This window comes from Polyodon spathula, chromosome 4 (genome assembly GCF_017654505.1).
Source record: "Polyodon spathula isolate WHYD16114869_AA chromosome 4, ASM1765450v1, whole genome shotgun sequence".
Taxonomy (NCBI): Eukaryota; Metazoa; Chordata; class Actinopteri; order Acipenseriformes; family Polyodontidae; genus Polyodon; species Polyodon spathula.
In genome coordinates this window covers 18,491,440-18,508,817 of record NC_054537.1, presented here as the reverse complement: position 1 = coordinate 18,508,817, position 17,378 = coordinate 18,491,440, and the positions used below count along the sequence as shown (strand labels likewise).

Here is a 17,378-nt window from a genome sequence, read left to right as displayed (position 1 = left end):
CACCAAAGGCCAACCTGTCACAGGGCAGTCAACATGTTTTTTTTTGGTCACATTTATATAATGTGTGAACATTTTTTTTTTAAATATTGCATGTCTCAAATGTTCCTCTGAGACTTGTGTCTCATGGCTTTAAATAAGAGGATTGACACAGTCAGCTACATATTTATAAAGAATTCCAATTTTAAACCACCAGCCCACACAGTTTTAAAAAACACCCCCCACACTGGCCTTGCATAAGTAATATCATAAACTCCCTTCTCATTCACTTTTTACATCAGATATCCAAAAATGAAGAGAAGATAAAATAATGACACATCTTCCATCTAAAGTACTAGGAAAATTGAAAAAAGCAATCATACTCTGCCCTTTTAAAAAAAGGACCAGTGGTGTGTTAGGAAGGGATGAGCTTTGAAGGGCCGAACAGCCTCTTCTCGTTCCAAAACCTGATGTGTGTAGAACATACCGGCTCATTCAGCATAATATATTCCTGAAGAGATCAGTGTATTTATCAAAGTGGAAGCATTGCTTTTTTTCTTTTTAATATAGCCATCTAGAAGGATCCCTGCCTACAAATGTACAAAGTATAAATGTATATTTAATTGTTGTGATCGCTTTCATTAGAGTTAATAACGTATACTGTATACGTTACATATACCAAGCACATACCCCTGTAAAAATGCAGTTAGCATTAAGATTTTTACCTGGTAGTGTGGACAGTAGAACGATAATCCACCCCGTTTGCTGTGGTCATTTAATCGCTTGTCTGTAACAGGTGACACACATTTTTACAACCCATACTACCACTACGCAAGCAAGAAAAAAGGTCAAATTAACAAAGTAATTGTACATTTATTCTTCCAATAGCAGTTGCTACCGAAGAGCATGAAAACTATTGACAGTGTATAGAGTGTATAAAATGACTATGCAAAATTAAACCCAAATCATAAATAAACCACAAACTTCAAACATGAGGACTGTATTTTCCGGCAGCTTTTTTAATTGAAACAACAGATTTATAGACAGTAAAAAAACAACAATATAAAAACCCAATAAAAGAATACAGAAGTAATTAAAATGTTTGTAACCCACAGTCAGTGCATACCTGAACAGTTTCCTCCAGACGAAATGAACAGCACAGACCACTGTCTAAGTGAACAGTTGTTCATATGGAGTTTAAATGATAATAGAGCCTACACCCTTACCTACGGGATTGTGCCCTAAGAAACTACATACATAAATAATTTCTAAGACTATCACGTTACTTGTATCGGCAAAGAGACAGAATCAAGGAAAACCACCACAAAAAATCATATGTGACTTTACAAAGTTTATTTATAACCACAATAGAACAGTGACAATTTTATGACACCAGGGGATAGTCTTACAATCAATATATTTATTTTATTTTATTATTATTAACTAATTAGTCATTTAGCACAAGTTTTAATCCAGAGAGACTTACAGAGACTAGAGGTTAACCTCAACTGCTGCAAAGTCACCTACAATAGAACCTCAGGTTTCTGGTGAGAGCTAGTGCTCATGTGATTCATGTCACCAGAAGTCCTCGATAGAATTTAACACCTATGCACATTGGGGTGTACATTATTCCCACGTTGCTGTGTTTTCATTGCTCAGCCCAAGTACATTATTTAATGCATTACATTCCATTCTGGTTTCCTGGCTGCTTATTCTTCTTAAAGAACATATTTATGTAGGTATTGTCCCCCTTGAGATCCCATACAGTCTGCAAGAGAAAAAATATGAATGAGTCAGCGAGAAGCTGTGGTTCTCAAACAACGGGTCCACAGAGAGTTTCAAATAGTGATTATAATAGTTTACAATAGTGATTTTTCAACTGTTGAGTCCCACCTTCTCCACATATAACCCATATATACGGTATGCACACATATAGATCAGGGGTGGAAATAAGACTCCAATTGCACAGCAGTTTGATCCTGTCCTGGTTTTGCTATAACTTTAATAAGACACACCTGAGCTTGTTACCTACACACAGGAGTTAACAGAGGTAGTAGTAAAACCTGGAATGATAAAACTGGTGTTCAATAGTCATCTTATTTCCAACTCGGTACATATGCATACACATGGAGTATGGCAGAGTAGGTGATGGGCTGACAGTTGAAAAAGCACTTTGTCAGGTGATTTCAATGGAATGTAGGACAAGTGAGAGACAGGCCTTGTGCTGCTTCCAGACAATGCACATTAAACTTTTACTTGCAGTGCAGTTTAACTACCTTGCTTGCAGTGTGCCCTTTCCTCAGTTTTCAGTTGTGTAAAAATGTGTTTAACATCAACAATATGCAGGTGGATGGGACATTTCATGCTTGCCTACTGAATAGCTTTGCATTTAGTAACAAATTAAAGTTGAAAGGAATGTGTATATATGCTGATGGAATTGGTCAAATTGATTTGAATGATCTGTTTGAATGAATTGACGCATTAGAAGCAAATTAACAGACTAATTATAATAGACTGGTGCAGATAAATGCTTCAATTGATGAATTAAATCTGTTTAAATCACAAACACAAGCATGAGGGAAAAACACAGAAGAATTGTTTGAGGGGGAAAGAAAACGTGTTAATTGTGTTTGCCAATATGAAAGTAGATGATTAAACTGTTAATTGATCAGGTTAAACAAAGTGCTAATCAGGGTGTGAAACAGGTTGTGCAGGTAGGCAGCACATCTGTGATTAAGGTTCTAACTGGTAAATTGCCTGTTGATTTGAAGTTTCCTTTTTTCGATGGTAAATATGATCATTCTGATCCTGTAGATTTTATTGAAGCTTATGAAGATTATTTTGCTTTTAGAGCTATGACTGATCGAAAGACTCTAGCCCTACTTTGGACTGTTCTTAGGGGGACTGCTAGGAGTTGGTGATTTGTTCAGGGTGAAATACAGTCATGGGATTGTTTTCAAAATTAATTTTAGAAGCTTTTGTATCTGTGAATTACAAAGTGGAATTATCAGATAGATGGAGAGAGTGTATTCAACAGAAGAATTAAAGTTTTTCGAGATTTTTCCTATCAAGTGCGACAGTTGTGTCTTAAGGTTAATTCTAAAATTACAGAACAAGAAATTGTTTCTTGGATTTAAAAAAATGCTAACCCTAGACTGGCTTTACAGTTGCATTATAAACCTGGTAACATCATTGATTTGGTGCGATTGGACGAGCAGATTGAAAGAGATTGGAATGCATAGGCTGAGTATGCACAGAGACTTGTACTGGCAGAAAAGTCTAGTAAAAATTTGTGTTTTCAAAGTGTTGAATGCAAATGAAAGTAAAAGAAAAGAGAAATGTACCAAATGCCTAAAATATCATATTCCAAGAAAATGTGGTACTGTTAATTCTGTGAACACCAAGGATAAGAAAACCACACAGACTAGTAAGATTAGGTGTAGTTTACAACAGTTAGTAGTTGTGGTTGGCATTTGGAACATGGTAGGTCGGGTACTCTTAGATAGTGGATCTACTTTTATGCTCTTGCAAGAAGAACTGTGGGAGAAAATAAAAAAGCCACATTCAAATAATTGACATTCAGCTAATTGATTGTGTAGTTAATGCATCTGATTTGAGTATGATGGATCGGGACAGGCTGAAAAATGTACTGTTGAAAGCTAATTAAGTGTGTATTGATCAAGTTGGCTCCACCAATATTTTGAAACATTGTTTTGAATTGTCAGACAACTGCCCTGTACGTAGTAAGAATTATAGGTTGTCTCCACTGAAGCAGGCTTTTGTGAAGATACAAATTCAAGAGATGTTGGCAAAGGGATTTGTAGAACCTTCCTGTTCTTCATGGTCATGGTGTTGCCAGTTAAAAAGGATGGTAATTTTGGTTTTTGTATTGATTTTTGGAAGCTTAACTGCTAAAACTAAGTTTTGATGCCTATTTAATACAGGAGATTTTGGAATCAACGAGTGGTGTGTCAGTGTTCAGCACACTTGATCTTAACAGTGGCTGTTGGCAGATTAAGGTAGACGCTGCTAGTAGGAAAAGCCTTTTCAACTCCCCAAGGTTTGTTTCAATTTAAGGTTATGCCTTTTGGTTTGGTCAATACTGCTGCTAGCTTTCAGAGAGCAATGGAAACTGTTTTGGCTAAGCTGAAAGGGAAAATGTGGTTTGAATACACTGATGATATTGTGATATATTCTAAAACTGTGCAGCAACATTTTCAGGATATTCAACGTGTGTTGTCAGCATTACAAAGAGCAAATTTGACTTTGAATATGAAAAAAGGTTCTTTTTTTTTCCAGGAATCAATCAAGTTTCTGTGGTATCAGCACAAGGTATCTATAGTTATCCAGATAAAAACCCAGGCCATTGTTGATTATCCTGTCCCAGCTAATGTCCAGGCTGTCCAATGCTTCTTGGGTATGGTGGGTTGGTATCATCGGTTCATTTCTGATTTCTCTGTGATTGCTTCCCCTTTGAATAATCTTATGGAAAAGGGGGTCCAGTGGAATTGGGATGATGTTTGTCAATCTGCGTAAGAGAAGTTAAAAACTGCACTGATGTGTCAGCCAGTTTGTCTATCCCAGATTTTGATTTGCCATTTAAGATCTATACTGATGCCAGTGATCTTGGATTAGGTGCTGTTCTGACACAAGTAGATAAAGCATCAGCAGGACAAGATCTGCTGCTGAAAGAAATTATTCAACGACTGAAAAGGAGTGTTTAGCAGTTATATGGGCCTGTAACAGGGCCAGGAGCCTGGTACATGAGAAAGGGGCGGGGCAAAGCCCTGCTCCTATAATGTATATTTGTTTTGTATTATTTGTATTATTGTTATAATATATTTATTATTTATTGTATTTATAAAGGATGGTATATAGCAGAGTGTGTTTTTATTGTTGATTTGAATGGATGTTATGTTATTTAAAAATACAATGTTTTCTTTGTTATTGTTTGGTTTGGATGTGTTCTGGCAGCTGTGATGGCAGCAGTTCTTATCTGCCAGACATCTCGTGAGAATGTGGCTGGTGTCATTTGTTGAATTATTGTTTAAGTGTTTGTCATTATTTTGTTAAAATCACCTGCATAAAAGCCTGCAGCTCTCTGCACTCTGTGTGGGAGTAAAGAGGAAAGTACGGGAGAGCAGGAGGAGAAAGGAAATTAAAAGTAAAACCAAAGCCAGCCATTCTAGGAACAGTGACAGCAACTACCCAGCCTGACCTAGGGTTGTCATTTTCGTGATTTGTTTTATTTAAACTTTTATTTTCACTCTGTGAGCGAAACAAGTTTGTTTAAATATTTTTGTTTGAAAATAAACGGCGCCGCAGCGCATTTGCACCGCAGTTTCCTTGCCTTGTTTTTGTTCATGTTTCTAGCCTGATATCACCACAGAGCCATTCCTGTCACACATGGTGTCAGAGCAGGATTGCAGCACCTCCAGGACTCAGGCCAGAGTAGATAGTGCAGGTACCTTATTTTTTTATTTTTTTCTAAGTTATTGTTGAAGAGGATGGGGATGAAGAGCTGCAAAAAGTCCTTACGGGGACCCCCAGTATGAAGAGTTGTGGAACCAGGGTCTGACGGGGAACGCTGCAAAGTGGTTCTGGGCAGTGGACCAGACCCGGCCATCTCCAACACCCAAGAGGGAAGAGCCCTTGCCTCCTTCGCCTCCAGAAGGGGAGGACCCCCTGCCGCCGTCGCCACCACAGGACAGACATAGCTTGGTGCACTTTTGTTCTTACCTACTGAATTAAAATTCCTGATCTTCCAACCCTGATCGTTCTACCTTGGAGCCTCTTTATAATAAAGAACTGTTGGTTGCAAATACCATTCTTCTCACCAATCAAAGTTTGGCTTACTGCAATGCAGCAAGCGAAGATAAACTTGTGGAATACAACTGATTCTGATTTAACAGAGAGGATTTTGTTCCTGGTCTACATTCAAACAGTTCTGGACTTTTTTTATTTTAGTTTGTTTGGTTTAGTAATTGTAATGGAGTTGCAAATAATTAATTGATTGTTTTGAATAAAGCAGGATTGCTTTGTTCAGTAAATGACATTTGTGTTGTATATTTATACTGACCTTGTTTTTTAGTCCTGATTATTTGATTTTGAACAATTATCATTCCTATAAAAGTGGCTTAATTAATTTAATTTTTTTTTTTTTTTTTTTTGGCGCCATAGTATAGGCTACAATACTGATGCATAATGAAAACGCAACAGTCTAAGTTTTACATCAATTGTTCATTGGGCACAAACAAATGTTTGTTGTTATTTACATTTTAAATAGTGAGCCAATGTGTTTGTTTATTTGTTTGAGTGGTATTGTTCCTTGGGATAACAAAATAATGAGCTCAAGTCATGTGATTTCATCAAAACGCCAGGTGCTCAGTGTTTGATATTTGAGTCGAATTAAAATTGCCAAAATGAGTTGATTAAGAATCTGTTAAATAGCCACTTGAAAAGACATTATTTTAATTAATGTAAGAACAGTGAAAGATACGACCATGCTCTGCTTGAGTAATGAAGATCGTCTGTTTGCTATCAGCATGATTTGAAGGCGGCCTGTCTGTGAGAGAAGTTGCCTGGAGAACGAGATGTTCTGCTTCAACTATCAGCAGACTAGTCCAAGGAAACCGGCTCTGTGAGGGGCAGGCCACGTCCTGGAAGACAGAGGGTCACCACACCGGCCCACCACATCGTGGTGAACGCTATGCTGACTGTTGCTTTGTTCAAGCCAAACAGTGGGGCAGTGGAAGTGTGACGATGTGGGGAGTATTCTCCTTTAACAAAAGAACACCTTTGGTTCAGATTGAGGACAACCTTACTGCTTAGCGATACATTGATGAAGTCCAACAATTTTTCCGTTCCTGTAAACCATTCCGGAACTGTCGATATTCCAACAGGATAATGCAAGAGCACATAGTATTAGGATTACAACTGCATGACTTCAAGATAACAATGTTGAGATCTTGCCATGGCCAGCTTTATCTCCTGACCTGAGTACAATAGAACATCTGTGAGACCAAATCGCCAGTGCCATCCACAGAAGACAACCGCGACCAGCCAACCTTGCCAGCTGGCTGCACAGGAAGAGTAGCGGAACATCCCACAGCAGTCTATTCAGAGGCTGATCAGGTCTATGTGTTAACGTTGCCAGGATTATGATATGCTCAGGGAGGTCATACCTGATATTAACTTTGTAATGTTGTACTTTGTACTGAAAACGTATTCTTTGATCTGTATTTTTGTTCACATTTTCTGTGATTATACCTGAGTGTTCTTGTGTGCATCACTATATATAGATATATAGAGCAAGAATGAAAAAGTTGTATTACATTGTCAAGTTGTCCTTTGGCAGATGACATCACCACGTATGGATTTTCTCCTTTGAGTTTCTCTGAGTTCTGTAAAAAATGAAATAAAAACAAAATCAAACAATGAATGCTCTCTCTGAAATCAGAAATCACAGGATTCTAACATGCTTAGCAGATACACTTTTACTCAAAATAACCCAATCAAAGTTGCTTAACCAAGCCTTTTGTTTGTAGATCCCGTGACAGCAGACCCCTCTTCACTACTCTGGTATGTGGTGTGGTGTCAGGTGGTTCTCTAACAGTACTATTTCACCACACTCCCCCTCTATGTTCATTTAATAAATGAAGTTTTCAGCTACTAGACATAGAAGGAGTTCTCCTGGGCTCACTCTGTAAAAGTGGTGAATAGAAAATTCACAGGATCTCTTCATATTTTATAAATAAGCTTTATAAAATAAAAGTTGCAGAGAAATGAACACCACACTATTTGTGTTGTGGTATCAGATGGTTCACCACATTTCCTCCTCTTTGTTGGCTAAATTACCTCTTATAATACCATTTTATTATTTTCAGAAGTTCAGGTCCAACCTTAGGGTTAGGGTTAAGGCTGCCACGCACAAGACATGAAGTGATTTTTCATAGGGCAACAAGATACTTTCACAACGACATGACCATACACAAAAGAAGCGACACAGGCAATGCGGCAGATTGGAAAACTGCCAGATCAATAAAACTATAAGAAATTGCCATTGATAAAACTATCATCAAGACTGGTACATATTTGTCAACATGATACAGTAATTATGTGGGTCTTCTCTGATGGTAATTTCAACATATATGGCAATAAATCATATACATCAGGCTTATCCAGTGCCTTCGAAATGGACTGCCATACATTACCTTTTAAATCTGTATCTTTATAATTGCAATGCTCTTTGTCATAAAGCTCTGGGTATTTTTCCACAGCAAGTATTATTTTTTCTTCTGTTATTTGGGATATGGCTTCACCCCACTGGACCATGTGCACTGAAGCTGTTATCTGATTGGTCAATTCTGCAGTTGTTGCACAACAAATTGCAAAAAATAGGATTCAATTATATTTATTTTGCATTGCTCCAGTGTCGCCCCCGCATCGCCTGTCGTTTGAAAGATACTTCTCAAAAGTATCGGTTCTATTCATTTTGTCGCATCGCTGCAGAGTTTCACTTGTCGCATCGTGGCTGGTGTGTAGCAATCTTTTGGGTTTGGGGTCTGTCAGCGACTAATGTCATGGTTAGAGTTAGTATCCAGTTTTATTTTTTGCAATGACTTCACCACACTTTCTCTCAAAACCCCCCCTTCCCCTTTTGACTCCTGACCTGAGTACAAAAGAACATTTGAGGGACCAAATCACCAGTGCCATTCTACAGGAGACAACTGTGACCAGCCAACCTTCGTCAGCTGGCTGCACAGGAAGAGTGGCAGAACATCCCACAGCAGTCTATCCAGAGGCTGATTAGGTTTATGCATCAATGCTTTCAGGATTGTATTAATCCTCAGGGAGGTCAAACCCAATACTAACTATGTAACGTTTTCATTTTGACAGTGTGTTATGTTTCATACTGAAAACATATTGACATTAAAACATGATTCTTTGATCTGTATTTTTGTTCACAGCAAGAATGAGAAAGTTGTATTACATTGTCAAGTTGTCCTGTGGCAGATGACATCACCACGTATGGATTTTCTCCACTGAGTTCCTCTGAGTTCTGTAAAAAATGAAATTGAAAAAAAATGAAACAATGAATGCTCTCTCTGAAATCAGAAATCACAGGATTCTAACATGCTTAGCAGATACACTTTTACTCAAAATAACTCAATTAAAGTTGCTTAACCAAGCCTCTTGTATGTAGATCCCCTGACAGCACACCCCTCTTCACTACTATGTGGTGTGGTGTGGGGTGGTTCTCTAATAGTACTATTTCACCACACTCCCCCTCTGTGTTCAGTAGTTACTGGATTAAGTTTTCAGCTACTAGACATAGAAAAGGTTCCCCTGGACTCTCTCTGTAAATGTGGGGAATCGAAAAATCACAGGATCTCTTCATATTTTATAAACAAGCTCCATAAAATAAAAGTTACAGAGAAATGAACACCACACTACTTTGTTTTGTGGTATCGGATGGTTCACCACACGTCCTCCTCTTTGTTGGCTAAATTACTTCTTAGGATACCACTTAATTATTTTCATTTGTTCACGTCCGACCTTTGGGTGTAGCGAGGGCTGCATTAACCACCTGACACTTGTTGGGTCTCATCCTGTTTGCAAGCTGTAACAAAAATAAGCTGCCTGACCACAGTTGATGGCAGCACAATCTGACTTCACAGCAAACCACAGCACTCTATTCTGAAGAGCTTTGCAGCTTTACTACTTCACCATACTTCCTCTCGAACTCCACCTCCCCCCCCCCCCCCCCCCCCTTTTGATTCTGCCAGCCTTCTGCTTTTACAAATGTTAAATGTTTTTTAAATTATTTACACAGAAGCAACTAAACAGTGTAAGGTCATTTTTTTTAAGAACTACACATTAGTGTTGTACACATGTAGTCTTATAAACATTCATATTTTATTCAGGTAATTATTTGTTTCCATAATTTCTGTCGGCACAGTATCTTAAACTCTATCGCAGTGTTTCTTGTTACGGGCTATCGAAGTGGTTACCAACACTCCAAATACGTTTAAAATCTTAACGTTTTAATGTTTACGTAATTAAAACAGAATCTAACTAATTTGAAGCTTGTTGAAATGGGAGCTGAATGTACCAAGAGGGTGTTTTTATTGGGTTTGCCCATTGAAACTGGTGAAATTATATATGATATGATTTTATTGCAATACGCTAGTACTAGTTCATTCAGCTGATGTGTTCTAATTTCCTTGAAGCCCAAAGTATTGTTTCCTGATCTATTTATATTGTGGTGTTGCTCGTGGATTGTTAGTTCCTCAAAAGAGTAGATTGGTTTGGCAATGTGTAAAAAAATTCTAAAAGGGGTTCACAAAGCAAAGTCAGGCCCAGTCATTATTTCAGACTCAGCACAGAGACCAGGACCAGAGGACAGAAAACAGGAAGTTGAAACAGAAAACAGAGCCTACGGTCACAGGGCCTTTGTTGTTGTCACTCTCCAATCTTGGGGGCTCTTTGCTTCTTCCACCTGAAATGTCAAAATGCACCTAAATCACTTAAAGTAATTATAGCCAACCCAATATTACCGTATCATAAATCCTAACAGTCTTACACTTCTGCTAGCTACATAGGTCTCATATGTACAGCTTTGAAAAAAAAAAACACATGTTGTAGCTGATATTGGGTTATTTTAGATTATCTGTCTCAGGATAGCTGTTACACCTTTTCACCCAGGAGCTACAACTCGAATGTCAACCCTGGTGAGCAGATGCCAACCCTGCAGGTGCCCTCTGGTTTTTACCAGTGCCTGGTCAGTAGGGACTGCTGAAGCACAATAAGGTGAAGCAGACCCTATTGACTAAAACTCCCTGTGTGATCCCTAGTTAAGATTTGGCAACTTGGCACAGTCAGGACGTGAATCTGTGCTCCTCTGACTGCATGACTTTCTCTGCAACGGCATTCACATGTGCTTTACAGGGAAATATTAAGACTTAGGCCCTTCTAAAGAAAGAGTGTGTAAACAATCCACTTACTGCTGTTAGTAAGAACGATTGCTGTACACATGACTGCAGATACCAACATGATGAAAAGACCTCCACCAGTCATCCAGATTATAAAAGTTGTGAATCTTCTAGATAATGGATTAAGGAAGTCAGTGAAGAAATATAAGGATTAAAACATTGAGTAAGGTCTATTCATATACTATACAAGAAAGACAAAATAAATGTCATGTGTCACAAAGACGGCTGTAGTGGGTGACATCAGACCAGAAAGAGGAACCAACATAGAATAAACAAAGAGACGTAGAGTTTTGGTGAAGCTGAGCGCTTGCTTGCATTCAGCATTTAATGATTAAACAAGCAGAAAATAAAAGGTTGCAAGACAAACAAAACACATGACACGGCACTTTAGCCAAAATAAAGAGACAAACAAAATGGACTACACAGACAAACACGGTGAGCTGATATTATTTTAACTTTAACTATTCTTATTACCTCCGTCTCCAATCCCGTTCTCCACTCACTGAACACACAAACCCGAGTGAGTGAAAATATGCTGCTTTTATGCAGCTGTACTGAGGCTCGATTGCTAATCAATCATTCGATGGGAGTCTTGGTACAACTGCACATGAATTAATAAAAGTGCAATTCCCCGTGCTCACATAGTATTACATTTTACCTGCAGGTGAAGTGCTGTGCAATTCTCTTGCCTAAATACAAATATGCATTTTAAACACTTGTGCGCATACCCTATATTATATCCTGTGTACCAATGTCTATACACCAACATCAACACACCACACACAACATACAACATCGAAATACACACAGGGGAGGGGCAACATTGCTACTTATGACAATCAGGTGCTGGCAGGAACCTGAAAACAATATTATTTTATGTTCTATACATTTCAATTTACTTTTAAAATCTATGTTCAGAATATTATGAGGGAAAGACACAGATCGTTTTTGCAGTTGATTCTGAAAAGACTCCTCAAGGAATGGACATTCTTAACTGAAGTCAAGGATATATACCATCCACTGACTTGTGTGCCCCTGTGAAAAGGCAGCCTGGGGCTGGCACTACATGGTATTTCAATGGTGGTGATATTAAGACATTAATAAACCACCTATATGGCAGTACTACCATGTTGGGTTCCATCATTTGGTTCCTAAATCTGCTAAGTTCCACAGCTCTGTGTTGAATGATTTATTTTGTTTCACAGCAATGGTGCACATTTAGCAAAAGCAAATTTATGAATAAGAACTCTTTAAAAAGTAATGGGCTCAAAGCCATTAACCAACACCTGCCCTCGCACACACACACAGACACAGACACACACACAGATACACACACACACAGTGGTAAAGTGTATTTTGTGTTGTAAGTTGTGTGTTAATGTTGGTGTATAGTCATTGGTACACGGGACATAAACAGGTCTGCGTAACATGAGTATTTAAAATGTATATTTGTATTTAGGCACAAGGATTGCACAGCACTTCACGTGCAAATAAAATGTAATAATATGTGAGCACAGGGAATTGCACTTTATTAATTCACGTGCAGTTGTACTGCGACTCCAATTGAATGGTTGATTAGCAATTGAGTCTCGGTACAGCTGCATAAAAGCAGCATGTTTTCACCCACTCGTGGTTGTGTGTTCGGTGAGTGGAGAACGGGATTGGAGACGGAGGTAATAATAATAATAGTAGTAATAATAAGTAAAATATCAGCTCACCGTGTTTGTTTAGTGTTAGTCCATTTTGTTTGTATCTTTATTTTGGCTACCAGTGCCGTGTCCTGTGTTTTTGTTGGTCTTACAACCGTTTATTTTCTGTCTGTCTGTGCACTATTAAATGCTGAGCGAGACCATTTGCTCAGCTCCACCAAACTCCACCTCTCTGTCGTTTATTTCCTGGTTCCTGTTTCTGGTCTGACGTCCCCCACTCCGGCCATCTTTGTGACAACACACACACACACACACACACACACACACACACACACTTCTCCAAGTCTCACACCAAGGCAGGCTGCTGTGCTGAAATGCTAATAGCTCATTACCTGTTTGTGTCAGGGGTTGTTTCAGTGGCAGCTGACATCTCAGTTGATGTTGGGACTGGGACTGTGGTAGTAATAGGCACTAGGCAAAATATAACTAGTATTATACTGGGAAATACTGGACACGATTCACACAGTAAGCATTTTTGGTGGGTTAAATAAACAGTCGACTGCTGTTTAACAATATAGCTTTGAACAAACTTAAAAACAAACAACAAAAAAAAAACAGTTCAAGTTTGGATGTTATCATTTCATAATATTACGATACCAAGTGAACCAGTAAGAATAATCCTGAATGTACTGCATATTGTACTGCATGACTACCAGACAATACAATAGCACAGTGATTTACTTTATATTCTCACCATCAGCAACTTTGAGGTAAACAGGAATGTTTATATCGTACAAGGTTTTTTTTATACCACACCAGTACTGGCCTTCATCCCCCTTCTCCAGCCTCCTCACAGTCACAGTGAGTACTCCCTGGGTTTTATTATCACTAATTGATACTTTATCTTCATTTCTCTGGATAATACAGCTGCTCCAATACTTCCCCTTGCACCAGTACTTCTCATAGTCTTTGTAGTACTTATCATAGTCACACTGGACACTGACTGATCGTCCTTCCCAACCAGTTATGGAGTGGCTTGTATCTGCAACAAAATGAATGAGCTTTACCAGGTACACTCTTCTATTTAATCACACATATACAAAACCTTTTGTTTTCATTTTGCATGAATGTAGCAGGTGGGACATTACGATCCTGGGGAGGTGGCTTAGCCTTAACTAATTAGATTATTGATTAATTACCACCTGATTGCTTTTACCTATAAAAGTCAGATCTGGCTGTATTCAGGAAAGGCTGCTCAGTTTCTTTAATCCTCTCCTCCTGTTCTGCTGTGTTTTCAGATCAGAGTTCCATCTGCGGCTTGGTAAATTGGCTACGGCGCTTCACCCAGTGCGATTTCATTTTATTGCTAAATGGTTTGTTTGTTTGTTTGTTTTGCTTACTTTTTAATTTTGCCTCCTGTTTGTTTAGGACGGGCATGTCTGTTTGTTTGCACTGTCTGGAAGTATATATATGTGACAAGTTATATATATATAATATTATAATATCCATATATTATATATAATATATATATATATATATATATATATATATATATATATATATATAATATAAAAAACATATATAGCCCATATCAAACAACTGTTAGACAGACAGGTTATCCGAGAGAGCAGCAGCTCTTGCTCCTCACCGATTGCGCTTGTGCAGAAGGTTGGCAGTATTCAGATGTGTGTTGACTACCATCAAGTGAATGCCAAGACTTTCATGGATGCCTATGCTATGCCCCGAATAGAGGAGTCATTGGATGCCTTAACTGGCGCCAAATGGTTTTCCACTCTGGATCTGGTAAGCGGATACAATCAAGTACCTTTAGCGGAAGGGGACAGGGCAAAGACTGCTTTTTGTATGCCTTTCGGGCTATCCGAATTGAACCATATGTCATTTGGACTATGCAACGCTCCAGGAACTTTTCAGTGCCTAATGGAGCATAATTTTGAGGACCAGAGCTTTCGATCCTTATTGTTGTATCTGGATGATGTGGTTGTTTTCTCTTCTTCTATTGACCAGCACCTAGAGATGCTGTTTTCATGACAAACTGCAAGGTTTGAAAATTAAGTTCAGTAAATGCTGTTTTCTTTTTTCAACAAAAGGTCAAATACCTAGGCCGTGTAGTTTCACAAGAGGGAGTGGCTGACCATGTATATATACTATATATATATATATATATCATTTATATAATATATATATATCCTATATATATATATATATATATATATATATATATATATATATTTATATAAAAATTTGTGTGGCTGGTATTTATTTTGTAATCCTTGTGTTTGCACAATTCTGGAGTGCCAGCCATTGTTTCTCTTACTGTTTGCATTTAATTTTATTGTTGAACTGTATTTACAGTACTGCTTTTGACAGTCTGTTTTTCTTTTTGTTTCTTTGATTATTCTTTCTCTTACTAGTGTGTGCTCTTACGGTGCCCAGCTCACTGACTCAACATTGACACTAAACAATCCTCGTTGACTGTACCTTTACCAAAGCTACCCACGATTATTTTACTCGGTTATTGGAACTCTGTTCGTAAGAACAACAAAAGATGTGACCATGCCTCACTTGAGTAATGAAGATCACCTGGTTGCTTTCGGCATGATTGAAGGCGGTCTGTCTGTGAGAGAAGTTGCCCGGAGAATGAGATTTTCTTCTTCAACAATTAACGGACTAGTCCAGAGAAACTAGGAAACCGGCTCTGTGAGGCACAGGCCATGCCCTGGAAGGCAGAGGGTCACCAATTGGGAGTGTTTTATTCACAGATTTGCCCTTGACTTGACAGAGGACAATGTATGTGGAGACGTGGTGGTGAGCTTTATGCTGACTGTTGCATTGTTCAAGCCAACCAATGGGTCGCTGGGGCGGTGGTAGTGTGATGTGGGGAGGAATCTCCTTTAACACAAGAACACCTTTGGTGCAGATTGAGGGCAACCTCACTGCTCAGCGATACATTGATGAAGTCCTTGAGGTAACAGTTTTTCTGTTCCTGCAAGACAATCCTGAAGAGTTGATTTTTCAGCAGGACAATGCAAGACCACACAGCGCTAGTATTACAATTGCACGACTTCAGGAAAACAATGTCGGGGTCTTGCCGTGACCAGTTTTTCAACTGCCCTGAGTCCAATAGAGGAAGAGTGGCAGAACATCCCACAGCAGTCTGTCAGCACTACCCACTACCAGTGGCGTAGCCATGGCTGGGCCTGGGTGGGTCACGGCCCATCCAGTTCGCACACATGCCCACCCAAATATGCGCCTATGTGAATGCCAAGTTTAAGTACTTTTCTAAAAAAACTAAATAAACGTCAACTGTAAGCTATTTCCTGTGACATCAGACCTTTGTTATTTGCCCATCCACCCGAAGTTGGGGCCCACCCAATTTTTCATTCCTAGCTACGCCCCTGCCCGCTACTAATTTTGTAATGTTTTCATTTTGACAGTGTGTCAAGTTTTATTCTAAAAACTTATCATGATTCTTTGATCTGTATTTTTGTTCACATTTTCTGTGATTTTGCTTTATATATATATATATATATATATATATATATATATATATATATATATATATATATATATATATATGCTTTTTCTAACTACCTAAAATGCTAAAGACTTAATTTAATTACTTGTGTTTTATTTTCGCCACACAGAAATTAAGGTTTGTGACAGTTCATGTTTTTCTTTTCAGAGACATTTACTTGAGAAAAAATACTTGACAGTAACTCAAGATAAGCGAAACATAAATTTAGACTACCATCATTTCAAAACTGATGTGTACAGGATACACATAGACAGTCATGAGACTTAAATACATTTACATGTTACAGTTTTGCCAAAAAAATAAAAATAAAACTGGTGAGGATGGCCACTCTACCAATTATTATCATATTACAAATTTCCTATTGAGAAAGTCAGATCCTATAGACAATGACATTAGACAGGATCTCACTACTTACAAAAAAGAACAAAGATCTCGTGGAATTTTCCAGCTGTAGACCAGTTTCTTTAATGCAATCCGATTTAAAGATATTAAGTAAAACCCTAGCTTCCAGTATAAAACTACACGTTCCTGTTTTACTACCTGTATACTAATACATATACCCTACTCATGATTAAAAAACCATGTAGTATTTACCTGTGGGCAACCTCTGGGCTTGAAACCTGAGGGAGACCAGAAATTACATTTCTACCTAATTTCATTCCCACGGCATATTGTGTCACTATGGGGTACGTTCAGTTTACAATGCCTTGGTATCAAATATAGCAACATACAGTACATAAAGAGAAATCTCAATTTGATTTATCATGCATATCCAAAAAAGAAGGGTCAACTGCAGTGTACAATTAGTATTTAAAAAAAAAATAATAAAAAAAAACTTCTGGAAAGAAGCTAAAATGCATTTAGCTAGAAGAATCAATACTATTTTGTCTGAATGTTCCTTCTTCAACTGAATGGCTATATATTGTAGATCATTTAGAATTATATGAGAGGAAAATATAGAAATGTTTAGAAACACTGAACCTTCTCCAAACGCGGAAACTGCAATATTCTTACCTGGAAGAGTGGCCAGGAGGAGGATAAGGAACTTCATTTCTTGAACAACTGGTCTAAATTTCTTTTCTTCCATATGTGCTTAAGCTCCTATTTCACTAAGACACAGCCCATAAACACAGAGGCCAAAAAGACCACAGTGAGAGATGCAATAGATAAACGCAGTGTGAAGGACTTAAAAATAAACATCTA

General features: G+C 38.2%; 1 protein-coding gene across 1 annotated transcript; it reads right to left on the bottom strand.

The window, feature by feature from the left end:
* Positions 1-1,221: 1,221 nt before the first annotated feature.
* On the bottom strand, positions 1,222-17,353 carry LOC121314257 (CMRF35-like molecule 7). Its single transcript, XM_041247313.1, has 8 exons — positions 17,190-17,353; positions 13,374-13,661; positions 13,012-13,090; positions 10,983-11,080; positions 10,419-10,477; positions 8,969-9,037; positions 7,311-7,379; positions 1,222-1,744 (listed from the first exon to the last, which is right to left on the bottom strand). Exons 1-8 carry the CDS (start codon positions 17,260-17,262, stop codon positions 1,658-1,660), a joined length of 822 nt encoding a protein of 273 aa, XP_041103247.1. The 5' UTR covers positions 17,263-17,353; the 3' UTR covers positions 1,222-1,657.
* Positions 17,354-17,378: the final 25 nt, after the last annotated feature.